The sequence below is a fragment of the Poromitra crassiceps genome (assembly GCF_964638095.1).
Source record: "Poromitra crassiceps genome assembly, chromosome: 9".
Taxonomy (NCBI): Eukaryota; Metazoa; Chordata; class Actinopteri; order Beryciformes; family Melamphaidae; genus Poromitra; species Poromitra crassiceps.
In genome coordinates this window covers 55,277,435-55,298,461 of record NC_139630.1, presented here as the reverse complement: position 1 = coordinate 55,298,461, position 21,027 = coordinate 55,277,435, and the positions used below count along the sequence as shown (strand labels likewise).

Here is a 21,027-nt window from a genome sequence, read left to right as displayed (position 1 = left end):
CACACTGTGTGTGTGTGTGTGTGTGTGTGTGTGTGTGCGTGTGCGTGTGTGTGCGTGTGTGTGTGTGTGTGTGCGTGTGCGTGTGTGTGTGTGGAGTGTGTGTGTGTGGAGTGTGTGTGTGTGTGTGCGTGTGTGTGTGTGTGTGTGGCACTGCTCTGTGTGTGGCACGGCTGTGGTCAGACACATTTGTATAGAATTTGTATTTACGCTGCCTTTCAACTGGTTGTTGACACTTTGCTTAAACGGATCCTATCAACATGAATTTGCACTCAACTACTTCCTTTTTTTACAGTGCACTCTGCTCACCGGAGAGAGATAAGCGTGCCCGTGACAGAAGACAAGAGAGGAAAGGCTTGGCTTGTGCCATGAGGTAGACTGAGCTTGATCACAGTAGGAATGAAAACAGATTTTTAAACGTACTGGGTGTTTTTTATTCATACATGTAAGGTGAGAATCCTAATCATAATATATGTAAAGTATATTTGAATATTTCAAGAAGCAAAATAATCGACTTTTGAAGATACTAGTGACAAAATGAAGACTGAGTGAGAGTTTGACGACAAAAGCCCACAAGAAAGTTAATAAGCGTGTGAAAAGATCTTTGTGAGTTTCAAATATACAGGATTTTTCTGTGGGGTTTGTTGTTTTACTCATGTGACCTGATTTTAATTTAAATTAATTTTTCAGTGGATTTTGGGTCAATTTCATCCAAACCCTTAAGAGACAAACATGATTGAAAATGGGAGAATTCGAGGCGTCTGGGTAGACAGTGTAGAGGTAAAAGCACTCGCCTCCACGGGCCCCCCGGGCCCCCCAGGCCCCCGGGGCCCCCCGGGGTTCAATTCCTGGTATCGGTACTTCTGGCTTAGTCAGACGTTCCTACAGAACCAAGGCCGTGTCTGTGGGTGGGAAGCCGGTGGGGTGTGCGTCCTGGTCGCTGCACTAGCGCCTCCTCTGGTCGGTCATGGCGCTGGTTCGGGGGGAGGGGAACTGGGGGGGAATAGCGAGATCTTCCCACACGCTACGTCCTGCCGGAGAAAGTCCTGTACATGCACATGTATCGGAGGAAGCATGTGCTAGTCTACAACTCTCTCCAGATCGACAGAGGGGGGTGGAGCAACGAGTGGGACAGCAGGAGAAATTGGCCAAGTACAATTGGGCAGAAAATGGGAGAAAAATCTGAAAAAAATTGCTGTACTACATATTAATAACATAACATATTAATAAAACTCTTTTTAAAATGTTATGCATTTTCAGGGACAGTTTCCACATCTAATGTCATTTGCAGTGTTATTTCATGGATTTTTTTATAACTTTTCAGTCAATTTCATGTCAATTTCATGAGCTAATTGTTAATAAAAGTGTAACATGGTAATATGGGGTGTGGCGCGGAGCGGCGGGTATTTTAAATGATATGTTGTCAATGGGCAGATGGGGAGGATCCTATTGTGCCCCTTTGATGCCAAACCAGCGATGACACTGCCACGCAGTGCTTCGTGATTAGTCATAGCTGTGTGTGTGTGTGTGTGTGTGCGTGTGTGTGTGTGTGTGTGTGTGCGCGTGTGCTCCCAGTACTCCACCATGCCAGCTGCCCATGCCAGTTATTGTCATGCCAAAATGCAAGGGGATTTTTTACATGCCATAAAGGGCCAGCTGAGCTTTTGGCAAGTCTTCTCTGTCTTTTCAACACGTGCTGAAAGACAAAACTGTCTTTGCTATCTGGGATTACAGGTTTGATTGTATCCTCCCAAACCCGACTGGGGGGCCACACCGACCCATGTGCTGTATCATTCTCTCAAGTTTGGCTGAACCAGGTTTTTTTGAGGGGCAGGAGGGAGACAGAGGGAGACAATATGTTTTTCTGTCTGCTGTTTGCCCAGAAAGTCAGGCTATGTTCAGACTAGGAGGCCAAATCTGATTTGTGAATTTTAATGACCTATTAATGATTCTATCCAGATTGGTTTTATGAGTCTGGACGCTCCAAGTCTGATTTGTGTCACTTGTCCCAAACCACATACGGAGGTCTGGACACACAGATCCGACTTGAACACTTGGCCAAATCAGATTTGTGGCAGTGCGGACACTCTCCCAAATCAGATTTGGGAAGCCAATCAAGATAATGATGATTAATGACTTTAGCAGCAAATCGGATTTGCCTGTAGTGTGAACATGGCCTCAGTGGCACACAGCTTTTGTCATCATCATCATCATCATCATCATCATCATCATCATCATCATCATCATCATCATCATCATCATATTGGGATTTAATTAGGTTGGAGCTAACAAGATGCCGTTTGGGCCCAGTCAATGATCTAATCTACATATTTAAGAGACTTTTGTTTGTTTGTTTTATTTGAATGAAGCCAATGATAAGCAAATCATCTAGCCAAGATCAATCAGAAAAGTATTGATAAGGCCATCTCAGGTCATTATAATAATGGTGACATAATGTTTATAATTTATTACAAAAATATATACATTTGAGGTGTTTAGTTGATGCTCTTACCCAGTGCAAGTAGGGCGGTGTCTCTAAACATTATAGCAACTCAGCCATTGTCCATACATGTAGCCTACCTGTGGTTCCCATTCATAACCATCCTGAAACCATTATCATCACTTCTTCAAGCCATCTGAATGTGCATTTATGAGTCAATAATAGCATATTGACCTGTAACCGTACTAGGAAGGAAGTGCTGAAGCTTGAAGTAAGTGAAAGACTCTCTCTCTTTAGGACATCCTTCTCTCTTCTCTCTCTCTCTCTCTCTCTCTTCCTCTTCCTCTTCCTCTCTCTCTCTCTCTCTCTCTCTCTCTCTCTCTCTCTCTCTCTCTCTTCCTCTTCCTCTCTCTCTCTCTCTCTCTCTCTCTCTTTAGGACATCCTTCTCTCTTCTCTCTCTCTCTCTCTCTCTCTTCCTCTTCCTCTCTCTCTCTCATTCATACTACTGATGATCGTACTTGCTGAGCGGGCCAATACAGAAGGGGATCAACAGGAAGTTTTTATGGAATTTCCATGAAAACTTCCTCTCGCGGGACTACGCGGGACCGTCCTGCCTGAAACATCGCGCGAAGTTTCCTGCTCGAGTATTTTGTATTTTGGTGGCAGCAGCAGCCAGGCAGCAGCCAGGCAGGAGGAGGCAGCCAGCCAGCAGTGGAGTCCAAGAAAGGTGGAGACTCCGTCCTGGTTAACTTCCTGCAAAATAATCTTCTTGAAAATCACCACCAAGAAGAGAGAGCTGGAGAGGCTGCTGTTTGTGCAAGAAGGACGAATGGATATACGAAACACTCGACTTGTTTATCGGCACTGAATCGACAAAAAACAACACTTAGTAACATCTACCTGGCTAGTAGTAGCTAGCTAGCACAGAGGCTGCTGCTGGATAAGAGACATTCCCAACATCTGATAGCGAGGCTGTGCGAAGCGCAGGAATGGGTGAGTTTTCCATGATGTGGCGCTGCATTTGCGTTAACTGCTATTCTTTTTTTATGTTCAACGCACCAAGCAAGTTGACGCTCCGTAAAGAATTAAACCCCAAGTGTGAATGACTTGCCTGCTACCGATTTTGCCAACAACAGAGAGTAAAGTTAGCTAACCAGTTAACGTTAGCTGGTTAGCTTAGCTAACCAGACAGCTAGCTGGCTGTATGACGGTGTTACGCGCAAATCAACCCCCCTGTACATGCGCGCCCCCCTATGTAAACAAACGCATTGGACAGACCTGCCCCCCGTAGTACCACATTTTAGCCGCCAGGTGTCATCTGGACATAAAAACACTGCTACATTTACAGGCAGGCAGTACGTTACCTCAGATCTTCAAATCTCACTAAATATAGACAGTTTTCACGGAACGATGTTGCTAGGGAACAGTTTGAAACCTAGCTTAATTCCTGTCAGTTATTGTATTAGCAAACACTGCAACTGGAAGGAAGCTAGGGACAATTTAGAATGGCAATTGTCAAGTTAAAACCGTCTAAAGTTGGATTGTAAAAATGTGTCTTTGTAATTAAGAAAATAAATAAATAAAAAATCATGACTTGACAAGTAGGCTATAGGCTACGTGCTGTAGACATACTCTGTTATAATAAGGACATGCAAAACACATTCCAACTGGGATTTGAACTCACGCCTCCCTAATCTGCAACATGGACCAGAAGTCAGCTCTTAACCCACTCCACCACAGAGACCATTAATGGCAGTTGGTGTGTTTTGCATTAGTTAAATCGTTTCTATGTGCAACCTTGCTCTCCCGTACGTGATTGTCCCCCCTGTCTAAACACCTCTCCTCACCTTCCACTTGTGTCTGGACAAAAAGGCCCCCCTGCAGTACCGCATTTCCACCACCATGTGTAGTTTCTCCCATGGAGGCTTATGTTTAACTGTAAAAACAGGTGCTAGTGAGATAGATAGATAGATAAATAAATAAATAAATAAATAAATAAATAGATAATAAATAGATACATACATACATAAATAAATAAATATATAAATAAATAAATAACATTTCATCTCTAGGTCTCTTTAGATTGCCATAAGATGGACTGTAAAAACAGGTCAGTAAAATAAATAAATGAATAAACTAAAGAATTCATGGCCTTACAAGTAGGTAGACATACTCTGTTATAATAAGGACAAGCAACAAAGATTACAGGTGGGATTTGAACCCATGGCCTCCAAGTCTGCAGCATGGACCAAATGCTAACTCTTAGACCACTGTACCACAGAGACTTCTTGTGGCATTCACGCTGCTTTGCATTAGTTAATTCTCAATGTGCAACCTTGCTCTCCCATACATGATTGTCCCCCCTGTCTAAACACCTCTCCTCACCTTCCACTTGTGTCTGGACAAAAAGGCCCCCCTGCAGTACTGCATTTCCACCACCATGTGTACAAATGTTTCTCCCATGGAGGCTTATAAAAGAATGGAACCTCATCAAGTCTCGTCTGTACACACTAGCCCATTTAAAGGGAAAGGTTTCCAAATGTAGCCTATATTTAGGTTTTGAATTAATTGGAGTACCAACATTTCATCTCTTGTCAAAGGATGGACTGTAAAAATAGGTGTTAGTAATCAATCAATCAATCAATCAATCAATCAATCAATCAATCAACTAAAGAATGCATGGCCTTTCAAGTAAGTAGACAAACCGTTATAAAGACATGCAACAGACAGTGGGATTCGAACCCAAGGCCTCTGCAGCCAAAAGTCAGCTCTTAAACCACTGCACCACAGAGAGCTTTGATGACTGTTGCTGTCTTTTGCATTAGTTAATTCCTCTCTATGGGCAATTCTGCCCTCCCATACATGCTTGTCCCCAAGACCTCACATCTCTTCCACTGTCTATGTGTACGCCTCATGCAGAAGTGTCCCCTGCTGTACCACATTTCTGCCACCAGGTGACTGGGAAAACCAAACACCTTGCTCTAGTCTTCCTAGTTCCTCTTTATTGGGGTCACAATATGACCGTAAGTGGTCATTTTGACGTCAAGATTACAAGCTCTCTGATGATAAATTCCTCAATTGGGAGATTCATGCATTTATTGTGTTAATATCCTTTAGAAAGACACTTAATGTGAAGAGGCAATTTTTTCTATTCTGTACAGGCACAATTAGATTGACCACACCTTGTTGCAGGTTGTTTCTCACAATCATCATGCTAACCATGTCTGTCTCTTTCATGTATTGCATGTGTGAGAGAATGCAACAAGCAAAGGTTCTTGAAATAACATGTATTCATGGTTGGTAGACTGATCAACAAGGAATAGGCCTACATGTGTTTTGCTTGAAAATAATAGCATTTCAGCATCTGTCACTAACTAGATTAAAACCTATAGGCTATCTGTTTTGTTTCAGACAGCCTTGTGACTTGCTTTGAACACAGAAAGAAAGAAGGAGCCTGCCTGCATATCAAAATGAGGCTAATAATTGCATTTAACTTGTTTATTTAAAATAGTACTTGACCAAATAGAAAACAACAGAATATTGACGAAAAACCATTTTGACTCTAGCACAACTCTGGGTAAGGAATGCTTATGAAAGATTCTGAGGCCTTAGTAGAAGCTTAATGTTGAAGGCAAGGCAAGGCAAGGCAAGGCAAGGCAAGGCAAGGCAAGGCAAGGCAACTTTATTTAATGCCAAAAGCAATTCAAAGTGCTTTACAGAAATAGAAGAGATAAAACAATACAACAATGGAACACATGAAATTACATCAGGAAAAAAATTACAATCACAGTAAAAAGTGACAATAAAAAAGAATTGAAGTTGAAGAATACTGTCTGACGAAGAGCTGTTTGGCTCGAAACGTTACCACTGCACTTGGTGCAATAAAGCTATCAAAAAGGAGTCCTTTTAGTGTGCGAGCGATTTTTTCATTTGTTTCACTGTTATATTTTTTCGTCTCAGCACCTACCCGAAGTCTGGGTCCTTGGATGTGCATGTTTTCATCTATTTCAAGTTGAAGAATACAACATGAATCTCCTGGTAATTCAACGTATTAGCAAGATACACCTGGGTGTATTCATTCTAACAAGCTTGTTTGCTGGTCGGACAAAACTGCCTCCCCACCAAGCCCCGCCCCCGCAGCAGACATGTGCAGACTCGAGTTTGCCAATGAGTTTGCTTCAAGTAATGCCTACCCCACACTACAGGATAATTTGCAAGATTATGGTCAAGATTCCCCCCTCCCGAAATCCTGTAGTGTGGGGTAGGCATTAGTCAAGACAGGCAGATTCAATGGTGGAGTGCATGCGCCCCCTAGTGGATGCATGCATTTACACAGGGGGGGGGGCACGCATGTACAGGGGGGTTGATTTGCGCGTAACAACGGCGGCTCCTCCATCTCTCTAGATCTGGCTGCATTTTGCAGCTAATAATGATAACATAGGCTAAAACGTTAACCGTTACGATTACCTTCAAGTTGGCCGCTGATGATGTGAACGTGGCTGCAAAACCACTTGCTACCCAGAAACCACCGAGGAGGCTTGCAATTCAACATGTATTGTTATCTAGCATTTAGCTAAACTGTGCTCACTCAGTTATCAAAAGTTACGACTTGCTGCAGTTTGCGTCACAATTTCGCTAAATTCCCCTTCGGGGACAGTAACGTTACCCACTTCGTGACAGGGTGGGTTAACAGCTCTGTTGACATTTGCTTGCAATGCTGATGTAATGAATAGATGACTTTTGTATTGCATGCATATCGTGGCTGACATTCTTTCCATGTGACAGTGCAAGTTCCCACACACACTGCTGCACCATGAAGCCACTACTTGGCTTGCCTGGGTCCAGATCTGGACCAAATTTTGTGGCCCAAGGGCCACTGCTGTTGACCTTGGGTACCAAGATGATGGACTAAATTTGCTTGCGTTGACATCAGCAGACACAGTGGACAAAGCTAGTTCTAAACATCTGCCTTATACCTAACTAGTTGTTTATCAGGAGTCAGTGAGACTGGATGATGCTTTGCTGTTATTTTAGTATTTCTCCCACGGCTGGTGGTGGGTATGATGATGGTGGTGGGTGCGTGGGCGGCATGAGGATGGTGGGTGCGTGGGCGGCGTAGGAAACGCGCAATCACAAACTTGCTGTAATCTCCAAACCGAGCTGCTGCATTTAGCTCACCGAGCTGTGTGGTTTGTGTGGTTGTGTGCACTCCTAGACTGTTGTTCAAGAACTTTGCTATGTTGTGAAACTGGTTTTAAGTTCAGCCTCGCGTGGCCACGTCATTTTGCAAGTTTTCCAAAGACCGCGGCTGCATGATTTTCTGACGCGGAATCGGAGAGTCGCTTCCGTTTACTGAAATTCATTACATGCACAAGGAACTTGGTTAAGTAAGTCGGTTCTTAACATTCTCACTTAGACATAGCAGGGTGACATACATACACAGGATATACAGGACATGTATGGACCGGTCCCTAACACTTAACATGTAGTGCGAAGAAAACAGAAAAACAGCACGAGAGAATAAACTGGGGGCTGTCATAATGTGTTTGGTATCATTTTTCAACACTTTATTTGCCTTTTGGAATTTGTTGTATTCCTGGAACCCGGGCTCTTTCACACTAGAAACAGGCCTACAACCTATTGTCCAGTCCACCCAGAGGCATAGGTTAAGAAAGGCTGTGTTATACATGAGTTGTTGATGCATCGTACTTGTCAGTGTGGTATGTATGCCTTTCTGTGGGTGGCTTGCTGCAGAGATAGCTCAGCTGTGTTTGAACATGTCCTAGTTTTGTGTGTGCGAGCCCCTCACATTCTGACTCTGATCACTCTCCTCTTGACGGTGTGCACAATAGATTACATACAGCTTATTACATATATCCAAGCCCCCAAACCTGTTGTTTTGTAGTGTTCAGTGTTTGGGAAAATTTGATCTGGTCTGATCCATTTCCCTGTACATGCTGCAGTCTATATTGGACCAATGATGCATATTTCTACACAGCGTTTTGGCTGGCACGCTTTTGCTAGTTTAATATATTTGATTCAAGCGGTCCTAATATCCAACGCTGCAGACCTACTGTTGTGTTAGATTGAACTGTATCAAAGAAATAAAGTCTGCACACTCTGCACTGCAATGCACACACACTTTATTGACGTTTTGATCACACCAGGGAGGGATCTTCATCAGAATTCTGATCAAGATCCCTGTGATAGGGTTAGGGTTAGGGTTAGTGTGCAGACTTTAGCCTGTAACTGCAGTGTGCGGACTTTAGCCTGTAAATGCAGTGTGCGGACTTTAGCCTGTAACTGCAGTGTGCAGACTTTAGCCTGTAACTGCAGTGTGCGGACTTTAGCCTGCGGACTTTAGCCTGTAACTGCAGTGTGCGGACTTTAGCCTGTAACTGCAGTGTGCGGACCCGGGAGCCTGTAACTGCAGTGTGCGGACTTTAGCCTGTAACTGCAGTGTGCGGACTTTAGCCTGTAACTGCAGTGTGCGGACTTTAGCCTGTAACTGCAGTGTGCGGACTTTAGCCTGTAACTGCAGTGTGCGGACTTTAGCCTGTAACTGCAGTGTGCAGACTTGAATTCTTTGTTCTAGTCTGTTGATCTATTTGTCCGGCACCTGCCTTTTGAGTGGATGTGCGCACTCTGCCTTCCTCTTCTTATATGAATAATATGAATATGAACTGTACATAAGAAATACAGACACTTTCAAGACAAGATGAGCATCTTTCATTCCTTCCTGTTACAGTGGCTGCTCATTCCATCAAATCCACCTGCTTTCTTTCACTATTTTATCCGCCAACTACATTTTACCGTTACGGTTTACACAGAACAAGAACAATGTGCCAAAGTGGCTGCTACAGTATACAAACTTCCCAGCCACAGTCAATATTGACCTCCATGAGGTTGATATTGATTGCCCACCCTGGTAACTTCAGTGTTTGACTTTAGCCTGATAGCCTGATGAAGGCAAGCTAACTCTAGCCAGGTTGATAGCCTGATGAAGGCAAGCTAACTCTAGCCAGGTTGATAGCCTGATGAAAGCAAGCTAACTCTAGCCAGGTTGATAGCCTGATGAAAGCAAGCTAACTCTAGTCAGGTTGATAGCCTGATGAAAGCAAGCTAACTCTAGTCAGGTTGATAGCCTGATGAAAGCAAGCTAACTCTAGCCAGGTTGATAGCCTGAGGAAAGCAAGCTAACTCTAGCCAGGTTGATAGCCTGATGAAGGCAAGCTAACTCTAGCCAGGTTGATAGCCTGATGAAAGCAAGCTAACTCTAGCCAGGTTGATAGCCTGATGAAAGCAAGCTAACTCTAGCCAGGTTGATAGCCTGATGAAAGCAAGCTAACTCTAGCCAGGTTGATAGCCTGATGAAAGCAAGCTAACTCTAGCCAGGTTGATAGCCTGATGAAAGCAAGCTAACTCTAGCCAGGTTGATAGCCTGATGAAGGCAAGCTAACTCTAGCCAGGTTGATAGCCTGATGAAGGCAAGCTAACTCTAGCCAGGTTGATAGCCTGATGAAGGCAAGCTAACTCTAGCCAGGTTGATAGCCTGATGAAAGCAAGCTAACTCTAGTCAGGTTGATAGCCTGATGAAAGCAAGCTAACTCTAGTCAGGTTGATAGCCTGATGAAGGCAAGCTAACTCTAGCCAGGTTGATAGCCTGATGAAGGCAAGCTAACTAGCCAGGTTGGTCTGGTGCTTGAAGGTTCATTCATTTGGAATAAGAGTAACCCAAATTAGTCCTTATACTTCACAAAAGCTGTGAACACAGTGGTTGTTTCCTCTTGGTTGCAAGAGGAAACAACCAGAAGTATAGTCTTATTGGTTGTTTCCTCTTGGTGCTGCAGACTGCTGGTCCTTTTGGTGCAGACTGCTGGTCCTCTTGGTGCAGACTGCTGGTCCTCTTGGTGCAGACTGCTCCTCCTCTTGGTGCAGACTGCCGGTCCTCTTGGTGCAGACTGCTCCTCCTCTTGGTGCAGACTGCTGGTCCTCTTGGTGCAGACTGCCGGCCCTCTTGGTGCAGAATGCTCCTCCTCTTGGTGCAGAATGCTCCTCCTCTTGGTGCAGACTGCTGGTCCTCTTGGTGCAGACTGCTGGTCCTCTTGGTGCAGACTGCTGGTCCTCTTGGTGCAGACTGCCGGTCCTCTTGGTGCAGACTGCTCCTCCTCTTGGTGCAGACTGCTGGTCCTCTTGGTGCAGACTGCTGGTCCTCTTGGTGCAGACTGCCGGTCCTCTTGGTGCAGACTGCTCCTCCTCTTGGTGCAGACTGCTCCTCCTCTTGGTGCAGACTGCTGGTCCTCTTGGTGCAGACTGCTGGTCCTCTTGGTGCAGACTGCCGGTCCTCTTGGTGCAGACTGCCGGTCCTCTTGGTGCAGACTTCCGGTCCTTTTGGTGCAGACTGCTGGTCCTCTTGGTGCAGACTGCTGCTCTGTAGAGTATTCTTCTCTCCAAGCCCGAGCCGACAGTTTTGGAAAATCAACCGTTTCCCCGCAAATATTGCAAGGATGTGCAGCTTTGACAGTTTTCCCATTGACTTTAAAAGACACATGGGATGACTTGGCCATGAATTGAACTGCAGTCAAAACAAATAAATCGTTGTAACTTTGTCCTGCAATTTAGAGGGAAATGTATAAAACTATTATGATTATAATAGCAGAAGAACCATTGCACAATCCAGGTGGGTTTCACGTCGTTGGCCTCAGTGAAATTTATTGTCTCCTAATCCACATGCAACCGCTTCCCTCTCCATCACCTGTGCCCCGTGGCATCTTCCTTTTGATGTCGGAGAAAGGTTTCACTTTGGTGAAATATATTTCTTACTAAGTTTACCAGCCCACAGGTGAAAACAAAAAGTGAATATTGGACACGGTCACGGTGTCACGGTGCAAGACTTGTCTGTTTTTTGTCAGAGACACACATAATAACGTTGGAACTTCTGACAGGCACAGCCATTATCTGCTCAAGGCTATGCTTTTTGTTTGCTATTTGGTTGTAATATGTGGGACATTGTAATAACTGCAATGAAATCATAATAGTATTTTAAATTAAATTGCCAGTCTCCCCCTAAGCCTTAGCTCCCAGGTGTGTGTAGCATGTCGCAGGCAGGGCGTTCCTACACGTGTGACCTCCCAGAGAACCAACCCTGGAGAAATAAAGGCAGAGAAAAAAGCCTACGCGGGATGTGACGTGTGACTCTCTGGACTTCATATTAACAACCTCACAGATCATATCGGAAGGAATGCAGTTATGAGTTTCCCCTTTACAGAGAGAGAGAGAGAGAGAGAGAGAGAGAGAGAGAGAGAGAGAGAGAGAGAGAGAGAGAGAGAGAGAGAGAGAGGTCTGTCTGTCTGTCAGCTCGCCTGCGTGGCCTTGAGTGTTTCCTCTCACCCCCCCCCTCTCTCGCTTTTCCTCTCACCCCCTCTCTCTCTCTCTCTCTCTCTCACCCCATCTCTCTCTCTCTCTCTTCCCCTCTCTCTTCCTCTCACCCTCTCTCTCTCTCTCTCTCTCTCTTCCTCTCACCCCATCTCTCTCTCTCTCTCTCTCTTCCTCTCACCCCATCTCTCTCTCTCTCTCTTCCTCTCTTCCTCTCTCTCTCTCTCTCTCTCTCTCTCTCTCTCTCTCTCTCTCTCTCTCTTCCTCTCACCCCATCTCTCTCTCTCTCTCTCTCTCTCTCTTCCTCTCACCCTCTCTCTCTCTCTCTCTCTCTCTCTCTCTCTTCCTCTCACCCCATCTCTCTCTCTCTCTCTCTCTCTCTCTCTTCCTCTCACCCCATCTCTCTCTCTCTCTCTCTTCCTCTCACCCCCCCTCTCTCTCTCTCATCTCTCTCCCTCTCACCCCCTCTCTCTCTCTCTCTCTCTCTCCCTCTCACCCCCTCTCTCTCTCTCTCTCTCTCTCTCTCCCTCTCACCCCCTCTCTCTCTCTCTCTCTCTCTCTCCCTCTCACCCTCTCTCTTCCTCTCACCCTCTCTCTCTCTCCCTCCATCCCTCCTGCAGCACACCCCCCTGTCCTGTCCTGTCCTGTCCTGTCTGTCACTGGCTTATGTTAGGCCCCGCCCCCATCCCCTTCACCAGGAAGTGTGCTGTGTGCGGACGGGAGAACAATCACCTGGAAGTGGCTTTCCCTTCGGCTGAACCCTGAGCCAGCGTTCAGACAGGAAGCTGAACCCTGACCCAGCGTTCAGACAGGAAGCCAGGCGCAATTTCTGAATGACTCCTCTTGACTTGGGAAAAATAAGCAGACAAATTGGCGAGACAACATGCAAACATATTTGACTGATTTTGGTTGATATCTTTCTTCTTGACTTCTCTTTTATAGGTGGGACATGTTAAGACAAGATTCCTTGAAGCAATGCAGCTTCAGCATTGTCAAAAAAAACATCTATCATGTTGCATTTAAAACCTTTTGGGGGCGGCTGTAGCTCAGGAGGTAGAGCGGGTCGTCCACCAATCGCTTTGGATAAAAGAGGTCGGTGGTTCGATTCCCGGCTCCTCCAGTCTGCATGTCGAAGTGTCCTTGGGCAAGACACTGAACCCCAAATTGCTCCCGTTGGTGTGCCAGCACCTTGCGTGGTAGCCTGCCGCCATCGGTGTATGAATGGGTGAATGTTACCTACTGACTGTAAAGCGCTTTGTATAAAAGCGCTATATAAATGCAGGCCATTTACCATTTAGCATTTTGTGACAGGCTTGGCAGCCAGCCAACATGACCTTTGTCTGCTTTGGGAAATCCTGCACTTCTAAAGCTGTGTTCACACCGAGATATTTATTTTTCTCTCCGTCGCTCGATTCAACTCTTTGGAATCGCTCTGTCGCTCTGTTTAAATCGCTCGTCAACAGGCACAAGAATTGACGCCGGACATGTGGGGGCTATAACGTTACGCAATGTCATGATATTTGTCCACTACGAGCCGCCGTAGTTGTTTACAAGCTAAGCCTATCAGCGTGCTCCTCCTAACGCGAGCTCGGGGGCCGTTTCCGGGCCGTTTCACTTCATGTCAGCTGTCAATGTGGTTTGTTGCCACACAATAAACCAGCGGTTTGTTCCAAGCCAGTGTGATCCTTGACTCGCTCTTACACGGCAGCCAATCAGCGTTGAACAGCGAGCGACTGATGCCAGCGTATTTTCGCTCGAGTTGGGATATTTCATCTGGGGCGACGAGCGTATTTTCTCCCTATCGCTCTGTCTCTGTCGCTCGGATGCCCAGCGATGTTTCTCCCTGGCGAATATACGCTCAATCCCTCGTTTGCATTGACTTTGTATGTAAACTCGATGCCAGCGAAAAACTTTAATAGGTCGGTGTGAACGCAGCTTAAGCGTTTTGTGCACATGTCAGTATTATTATTGGTCAGAATGACCCAGTAGACATTTTCCCTGTTGTGAATAAATACTAGGTGGGTACTAGACAGTAATAAATACTAGGTGGGTACTAGACAGTAATAAATACTAGGTGGGTACTAGACAGTAATAAATACTAGGTGGGTACTAGACAGTAATAAATACTAGGTGGGTACTAGACAGTAATAAATACTAGGTGGGTACTAGACAGTAGTAAATACTAGGTGGGTACTAGACAGTAATAAATACTAGGTGGGTACTAGACAGTAATAAATACTAGGTGGGTACTAGACAGACAACGCTGCTTGAAGTTGATTGCATTATGGCGTGGGACTGTCGGGATCGGGCAAATTTAAGTCAAAAGCTCGGGGGAAAACAGTAAAAAAACAAACAGAATTCTTTGCCTCAGTTTTTTCCGCCTATTAGAACAAAACTGTCCATCTCCCATTCGGTCAAATTATTAAATAGGTTTGGCACGATCGTCCCAATGAATGGTTTCATCCAATCCCATTGCAGTTACAGTTCAGTTACAGTTCAGTTACAGTTCAGTTACAGTTCAGTTACACTTCAGTTACAGTTCAGTTACAGTTCAGTTACACTTCAGTTACACTTCAGTTAAAACTAAAACAATGACGACAACTTGTCCATTATGAATAAGTTCTTGAAATATTGATTCAATTTTCCAGTTTTTTCTCTCTCTCTGACATTCAGGAAGTATTTATTTGGCTCTCTCTGTCTCTCTCTGTCTCTCCCTCTGTCTCTCTCTGTCTCTCTCTCTGTGTCTCTCTCTGTCTCTCTCTGTCGCTCCCTCTCTCTCTCTCTGTCTCTCTCTCTGTCTCTCTCTCTCTGTCTCTCCCTCTGTCTCTCTCTCTCTGTCTCTCTCTCCCTCTCTCTGTTTCTGCTGCAGCAAATATGTCAGGAATCTTGGGCTCCCTCTCCCTAAGGCCTAGGTGCTATCATGCCACGCTCTTACTGTCTTTCTCCAAAGAGTGTGTGTGTGTGTGTGTGTGTGTGTGTTTGTGTGTTTGTGTGTGTGTGTGTGTTTGTGTGTGTGTGTGTGTGTGTGTGTGTTTGTGTCTGTGTGTGTGTGTGTGTGTGTGTGTGTGTGTGTGTGTGTGTGTGTGTGTGTGTGTGTGTGATGGATAGATGGCACATTTCTATGCGTGTGCATGCTCATGTATCCCCCCTTTCTGTCTTTATGTATCCCCTAAAGCCTAGTTCCTCATTGCGCGGCTCGCGAGACGATGGCGGCTCTCGAAGCTTTAGTTGGCGGCTCTAAGAAATTGCAATTTTTTTTATTTTTTTTTAGATTAAAAAAAAAAATGTCCCCCTGCTCTCCCCAAAATTTCAATAAACCTTTATGACATATTATTACAATACAACAATACTGGTGCTGACAGTAATCGAAGATGCCAAATCATTCAAAACAATAAGCATTTTGCTTTTAGGAGTAGTGTGCCAGCGTGCAGCGCTGTTCCAAAACGTGTCAACGTGTGTCGTTGCCTGGGAAACGCACATCCCATAATACAACTGTTCGCATCGCATCCCATAATAGTATGATGATACTTGGGATGCCATTGCGAACATAGATGTGAACAGGTTAGCTAAAACTTCAGCGTCGCCAGCGACGGCCCCCACCCGGTCGGGGTACGTTTCGTGTGTGTGTGTGTGTGTGTGGAAAACGTGGTAGGCAGATGTGCTTGGTTGGGGTGGCTTTTGGTGTTTTGTGGTAAAAGTGGCTCTCTCCTATTGACTTTATCCTGCCAGTGCGGCTCTCATCGAAGAAATAGTGAGGATCACTGCCTTAAAGGGACAGCTCACCCTAAAATCCAAAATACATATTTTTCCTCTCACCTGTAGTGCTATTTATCCATCTATATCGTTTTGGGATAGTTGCCTGAGTTTTGGAGATATCGGCCGCAGAGATGTCTGCCTTCTCTCCAATACAAAGGAACTGGATGGCACTCGGCTTGTGGTGCTCGAAGTGCCAAAGAAATACAGTTGAAATCATGACCCCGTTACTCAAAATAATGCACAGACTTTGTTGTGAGCAGTTTCACATGTTTCTCATGTAGGAACTAGCTAGCAGCTAGTGGGTGTGGTTCGGTCAAAAGAAAATAGTTCCTCCATGAAACTGCTCATAACAAGGATCTGTGGATTATCTTGAGTAACGGGGTCATGATTTCAACTATATTTCTTTGGCACTTTGAGCACCACAAGCCGAGTGCCATCCAGTTCCTTTGTATTGGAGACAAGGCAGAAACTCTGTGGCCGATATCTCCAAAACTATACTATACTATATGTATATACTATAATATATTATCCCTCCAAATTACTGAGCATAGGTTCGTTCTATTCAGAAATGTGTCACACACACACACACACACACACACACACACACACACACACACACACACACACACACACACACACACACACACACACACACACACACACTAGTTGATCCTGCTTCAACTTTACGAGAATTGACCTGGGAGTTGATGGAAAAACAAGGAGTGTTATAACTCCCATGGGGATGCATGGCTCATAGAAATCACAAATGTTCTGCAAAATCGTTAGCTACACCCGTGAAATGACATGACATGACCTTCATTAAATCATTAGCTACACCAGTGAAATGACATGACCTGGCCTCCTTCAGTCAAATGAATGGCAGCGCTGTAAATAAATTCCCTGAAATTGTGAGTCCTTCAGGGATTACAAAAGCGAAAAGGTTTTATTGGAGTGATCTCCATCATGAACAGAAACGAATACCACCATGCTAACATGCTATTAGCAGAGCTGCGCTTGTGGAACACTGGTATGTAGCCTAGATTTGGTCTCTGTATGGTTGCATTTATGTGTATTATCAGATCAGATTAAAGCCCCATTATGTAACATATATATAACACCCAGCTTTGTATTCATCATTTTGATGCTACAGTGACCTCTAACAGAGCTGAACAGTCACGTGACCTTAAGGCTGCTGGAACCAAGCCAACCATAAAACATTTCACTTGGAGCAAAAACAACAAAATAAAGACAGGGGAAAAAAGAAAATAAGATTTTGTTGTTATTTGTTATTTTTTGTTCATTCCCACAGCGCCCTCTGAAGGCCTGTTCTTGCACTACGGATTTTTGGTGTCTGCGTCCCGGCTTGACAGTGGCAAGTTACCTGGAACGTTTAAGTCCATTTTCTGCACACCTCCTTCAAATGAAGAGTTTTCCGCTCACAAACTAACGGGATGCGTTTATTGTGAAGTACGTATAGGATGTGAAATGTGTTTCACTTGCTAGCTTTATTCGTGGCGTCATTAGCTACTTCTCTCACTGAAACAAGTCGAGTTCCGCCCCCCCCCCCCCCCCCCCCCCCAGCAAACTAGTTATAAACAATCCACTTTGTACTTTGCAGGTAAGCAAAGTAGAGAATACAAGCAGAACCAGTAAAATAAGACCGATATCTGAATGTGCAAACAGGCAATTGTAGCATTTAGGTGGGGGCGCAGTTTACCCCAAATAGGAAAAACTCTACAGAACGGGCCTTTAAATGATCAATATATCAATTGGATGCAAAGTTGTTCTAAAAATCAGTAACCATGTAAGTGTGTGTATTAGGGATGTTCATTTTGAAAATTTTCCAAAATCGATAATCGCTGAGAATTAACGATCAATTATCGATTATCGATTTTATTAATACTTAGAAAATTTTCAATATTTTCAATTTTTTCAATTTTTTTTTTTTTTTTTTTTTAACAAAATTAATGCCTATGGCAGAAAATACGAAAGACAACGTGTTCTCCTCAATGAACTCTTTATTTCAATGTGTCTCCTCTCCAACACTGCTGTCCCCGGCACATGCCGGTGTGAATTTCTCATGTTTAAAACAGTTTTGTTGGCACAAAGGCCCGTGCCCAGCCAGAAAACTAGAGACTATATGAAGCTCCACCTCACATTAGTCGGCTGTGCAATGGAGTGGGGCGAGGAGGAACGAATTCCACCCAAACCTAGTCCAAAAAAAAAAAAAAAAAAAAAAATTAATAATTAAAAAATCGATCCAAATGCCACAGGATCGATTCCAATCCTTAACGATCGATTATCGATTTTCGATAATTGATGAACATCCCTAGTGTGTATGTGTGTGTGTGTGTGTGTGTGCGTGTGCGTGTGCGACACTAGTAACACTAGTAACACAGCCTTCCCTTGAGCAACCTATTGTACTGCTGTGTAATGTGGTCAGTGATGTAGGCCATGTTACAGTGACTTGAGCAGACCTACTGACCCATATCCACACTGGCACGTTAACACAGTCAGGCAGCTAGGAGCTGAGCTAGCTACAGGCCAGCTAACTGCCTGCCCTGACACTGCAAACAGGCGTTTGGCAAATGAACAAAGACATAAATGCAGCACTTACACTTTTTGTTTTTGAACAAAAACAAATCAAAGAGTACTTCTATGCACACAAAGGGCTTATATACTTACTATATATATATATATATATATATATATATATGAAGAGTTCATTTGCAAAAACAGGTATCTCCGTTTGTATTCTTTATGGTTTCAAATTAGATATTGATGTATTCATATTGTAATTCATAAATTGTTGGTACATTTTTACTATCAATCATTCAGAACTAAAACATATTCATCTGTTAATTTTCACATAAATTACCTCAATTTGTTTTGTATGTTTAGTCACTAAATGTTTAGTCAGGAGTATCAAACAGGTGCTGTTTATTCATTTTAAGAATGGCGTTTACCTGTTTTTGCAAATGAACTCTTCATATATATATATATATATATATATATATATATATATATATATATATATATATATATATATATATACAGTGTATATATATATATATATATATATATATATATATATATTTATACCATGGTCTGGGTGAATACTCGATTCTGATTGGCTGCAGAGTGTCCATTAAAAAGTGATAATGTACAGTTGGTAAAGTCGTTCAGCCAAATGGTCTGTTCACCATTCATATCAATGCGCCATAGTTTCAACAGTGTTATCAAGAGAGCAGTTTGAGCTCTATACCCCCGTTAAGGGTTAATATGGCACTTTTGTAAGTTGAGAAAAAAAATTAGTCGGTCAAAGTAAGTATTTAAATCACCCCTGTGTGCTCAGTTTATCAAAAATAACTCTTATTTACAATTTTGATTTTCGTTTTGGAGATTTCCCTCTTCTGACAGAAGCCGGCTCTGAGCCATTAAGTGACGCGCGTGCAAGCTGAGCGGGGGCGAGCTGCGCCCTGCGGGGGCAACATTGTAATAGCCTAATATTAAATCTGGCAATATTCTTCTGTTCTTGTTAATTGTTATGTCGGAATATTTTGCTTAAAAGGGGAAATAAAGATGTGTTAAATCAATTGTTGTCTATTCGTTTGAACAATAGGCTATAAAATGTCGATGATATGCCTACTCTGCCTACTGGTTAAATGTTGCAAGAATTATTGCTTAGTTTGCTAATCTAATAATCATGATGCAAAATATCTACAGACCTGCAGTGCTGACATGGCATCAGCTGCTGCAGACTGGCCTACTCCACATTAGAAATGAAATGGAGGCAGAATCCCGACTGTAACAAAACTGCCCTCTGAACACGTGTGAGCATCATGTCCCATGTTGGTCTGAGCGAGGGGACTATTTTCTCTGCGGTTCTCAAATCATCTCAAAGGTTATAAAAACTAAATTTTGATTGCAAAACACATGAAAATATAAATGAATGGTCTTGTTTTGTTGGCAAGTGACCATGGTATAAGCTAGGGGTGTCAAAAATAATCGATTATAAGATGCATCGCGATGCGGACCTGCACGATTCTGCATCGATTCACAAATGTCAAAAATCGATTACCGTAAATTCCGGACTATAAGACGCACCGGTCTATAAGCCGCAGCACCAAAATTGACTATTTTTTTCTTCTATAGGCCGCACCGGACTATAAGCCGCGGGTGTTTTGATGTTTAATTACCATATGAAAGGGTTCGTGCACAGAGAGGAATGTCGGGAAAGAGATCGCTGTTTGGGGAAGCTCCCATTTATTCAACAAAACAAGCATTACGGTAGGGTAGGCTATAGGCTATAAACTCCCATTTATTAACATTTAAACAAAATAAATACCGTAGCTATAAAAAATAAAACAATAATAATAATAATAAAACAATCCTCAAAAGGATAAAGTGCTGTAAAAACAATCAAACAATTCTCAAAAGGTTAAGGTGCAGTAAATACCGTAACTGGAAAACAAAAAACAATCCTCAAAGGATAAGGTGCTGCATGTCTCTTTTTAAGATCACATTTCAATATACGTACGTAAACATGTACCGTACTGTAATCCTTCTCTTCATCTTTTAGGTGAAGGTGCAGCAAACGGCTGTAAACATAGTCAAAGTAAAGTCACTAATCCTCGTCTTCCTCGTCTTCCTCTTCTTCCTCCGTACTGAAACCAGCAAAGTCCTCAACTTCAGTGTCGGAAACGAACAGGTTCAGGGTGGCTTCGTCAGCCACTCCTCTCTCTCCTTCGTTGTCGCTCTCAAAACCAACGAACTCCTCTTCGTCACTGTCCGACTCGAACAGCCTCTGAAGGCCCTCAGATGTGGCGGCGTCCTCCTCTTCGTCACGCAGCAGCCCAGCCTTTCGGAACCCGTTGGTGATCGTGGATGTCTTCACACTCCTCCAGGCTGTCAGGACCCACTGGCAAACTTGTGCGAAGGTTGCCTTCCTCATGCGCCCTGTTTTAGTGAATGACTTGTCACCGCTCGTCATCCACGTCTCCCACTCCATGCGCAGCACCACTTTAAATGCCCGATTGACACTGATGTCGAGTGGCTGGAGGTGTTTGGTCGTGCCCCCAGGTATCACAGCTGGGATACTGTTGGTGGTCTTGATGGCTGCTTTGACTGAATCGGTGATGTGAGCCCTCATGCTGTCCAGGACGAGCAACGCTTTCTTTTCGTGAAAGAAACCTCCAGGGCGCTGGACGTAGCACTGGGACAACCACTCCTTCATTACAGTTTCCATCATCCAGCCTTTTTTGTTCACTTTCACGACGATACCACTTGGCATTTTCTCTTTCGGCATGGTAATCCGCTTGAAGATCACCATGGGCGGCAGCTTCGCTCCAGATGCTGTGCATCCTAGAACACAGGTGAAATTGGTTCTCTCGTGACCTGTGGTTCTCAGCGTTATCGACGATTCACCTTTCTTGTTCACAGTGCGAGTGAGTGGCAG

At 44.0% G+C, this 21,027-nt stretch overlaps 1 protein-coding gene across 2 annotated transcripts in view; it reads left to right on the top strand.

Moving 5' to 3' along the window:
• The first annotated feature begins 2,994 nt into the window (after positions 1-2,994).
• Positions 2,995-21,027, top strand: part of LOC310782856 (CD2-associated protein-like) — a 113,634-nt gene continuing 95,601 nt past the window's right edge. For both annotated transcript variants that reach the window (XM_083643633.1, XM_083643632.1), the window contains exon 1: positions 2,995-3,431. In XM_083643633.1, coding sequence (XP_083499759.1) covers positions 3,428-3,431 — 4 coding nt within the window. In that variant the 5' untranslated portion in view covers positions 2,995-3,427. The remainder of the gene's footprint in view (positions 3,432-21,027) is intronic.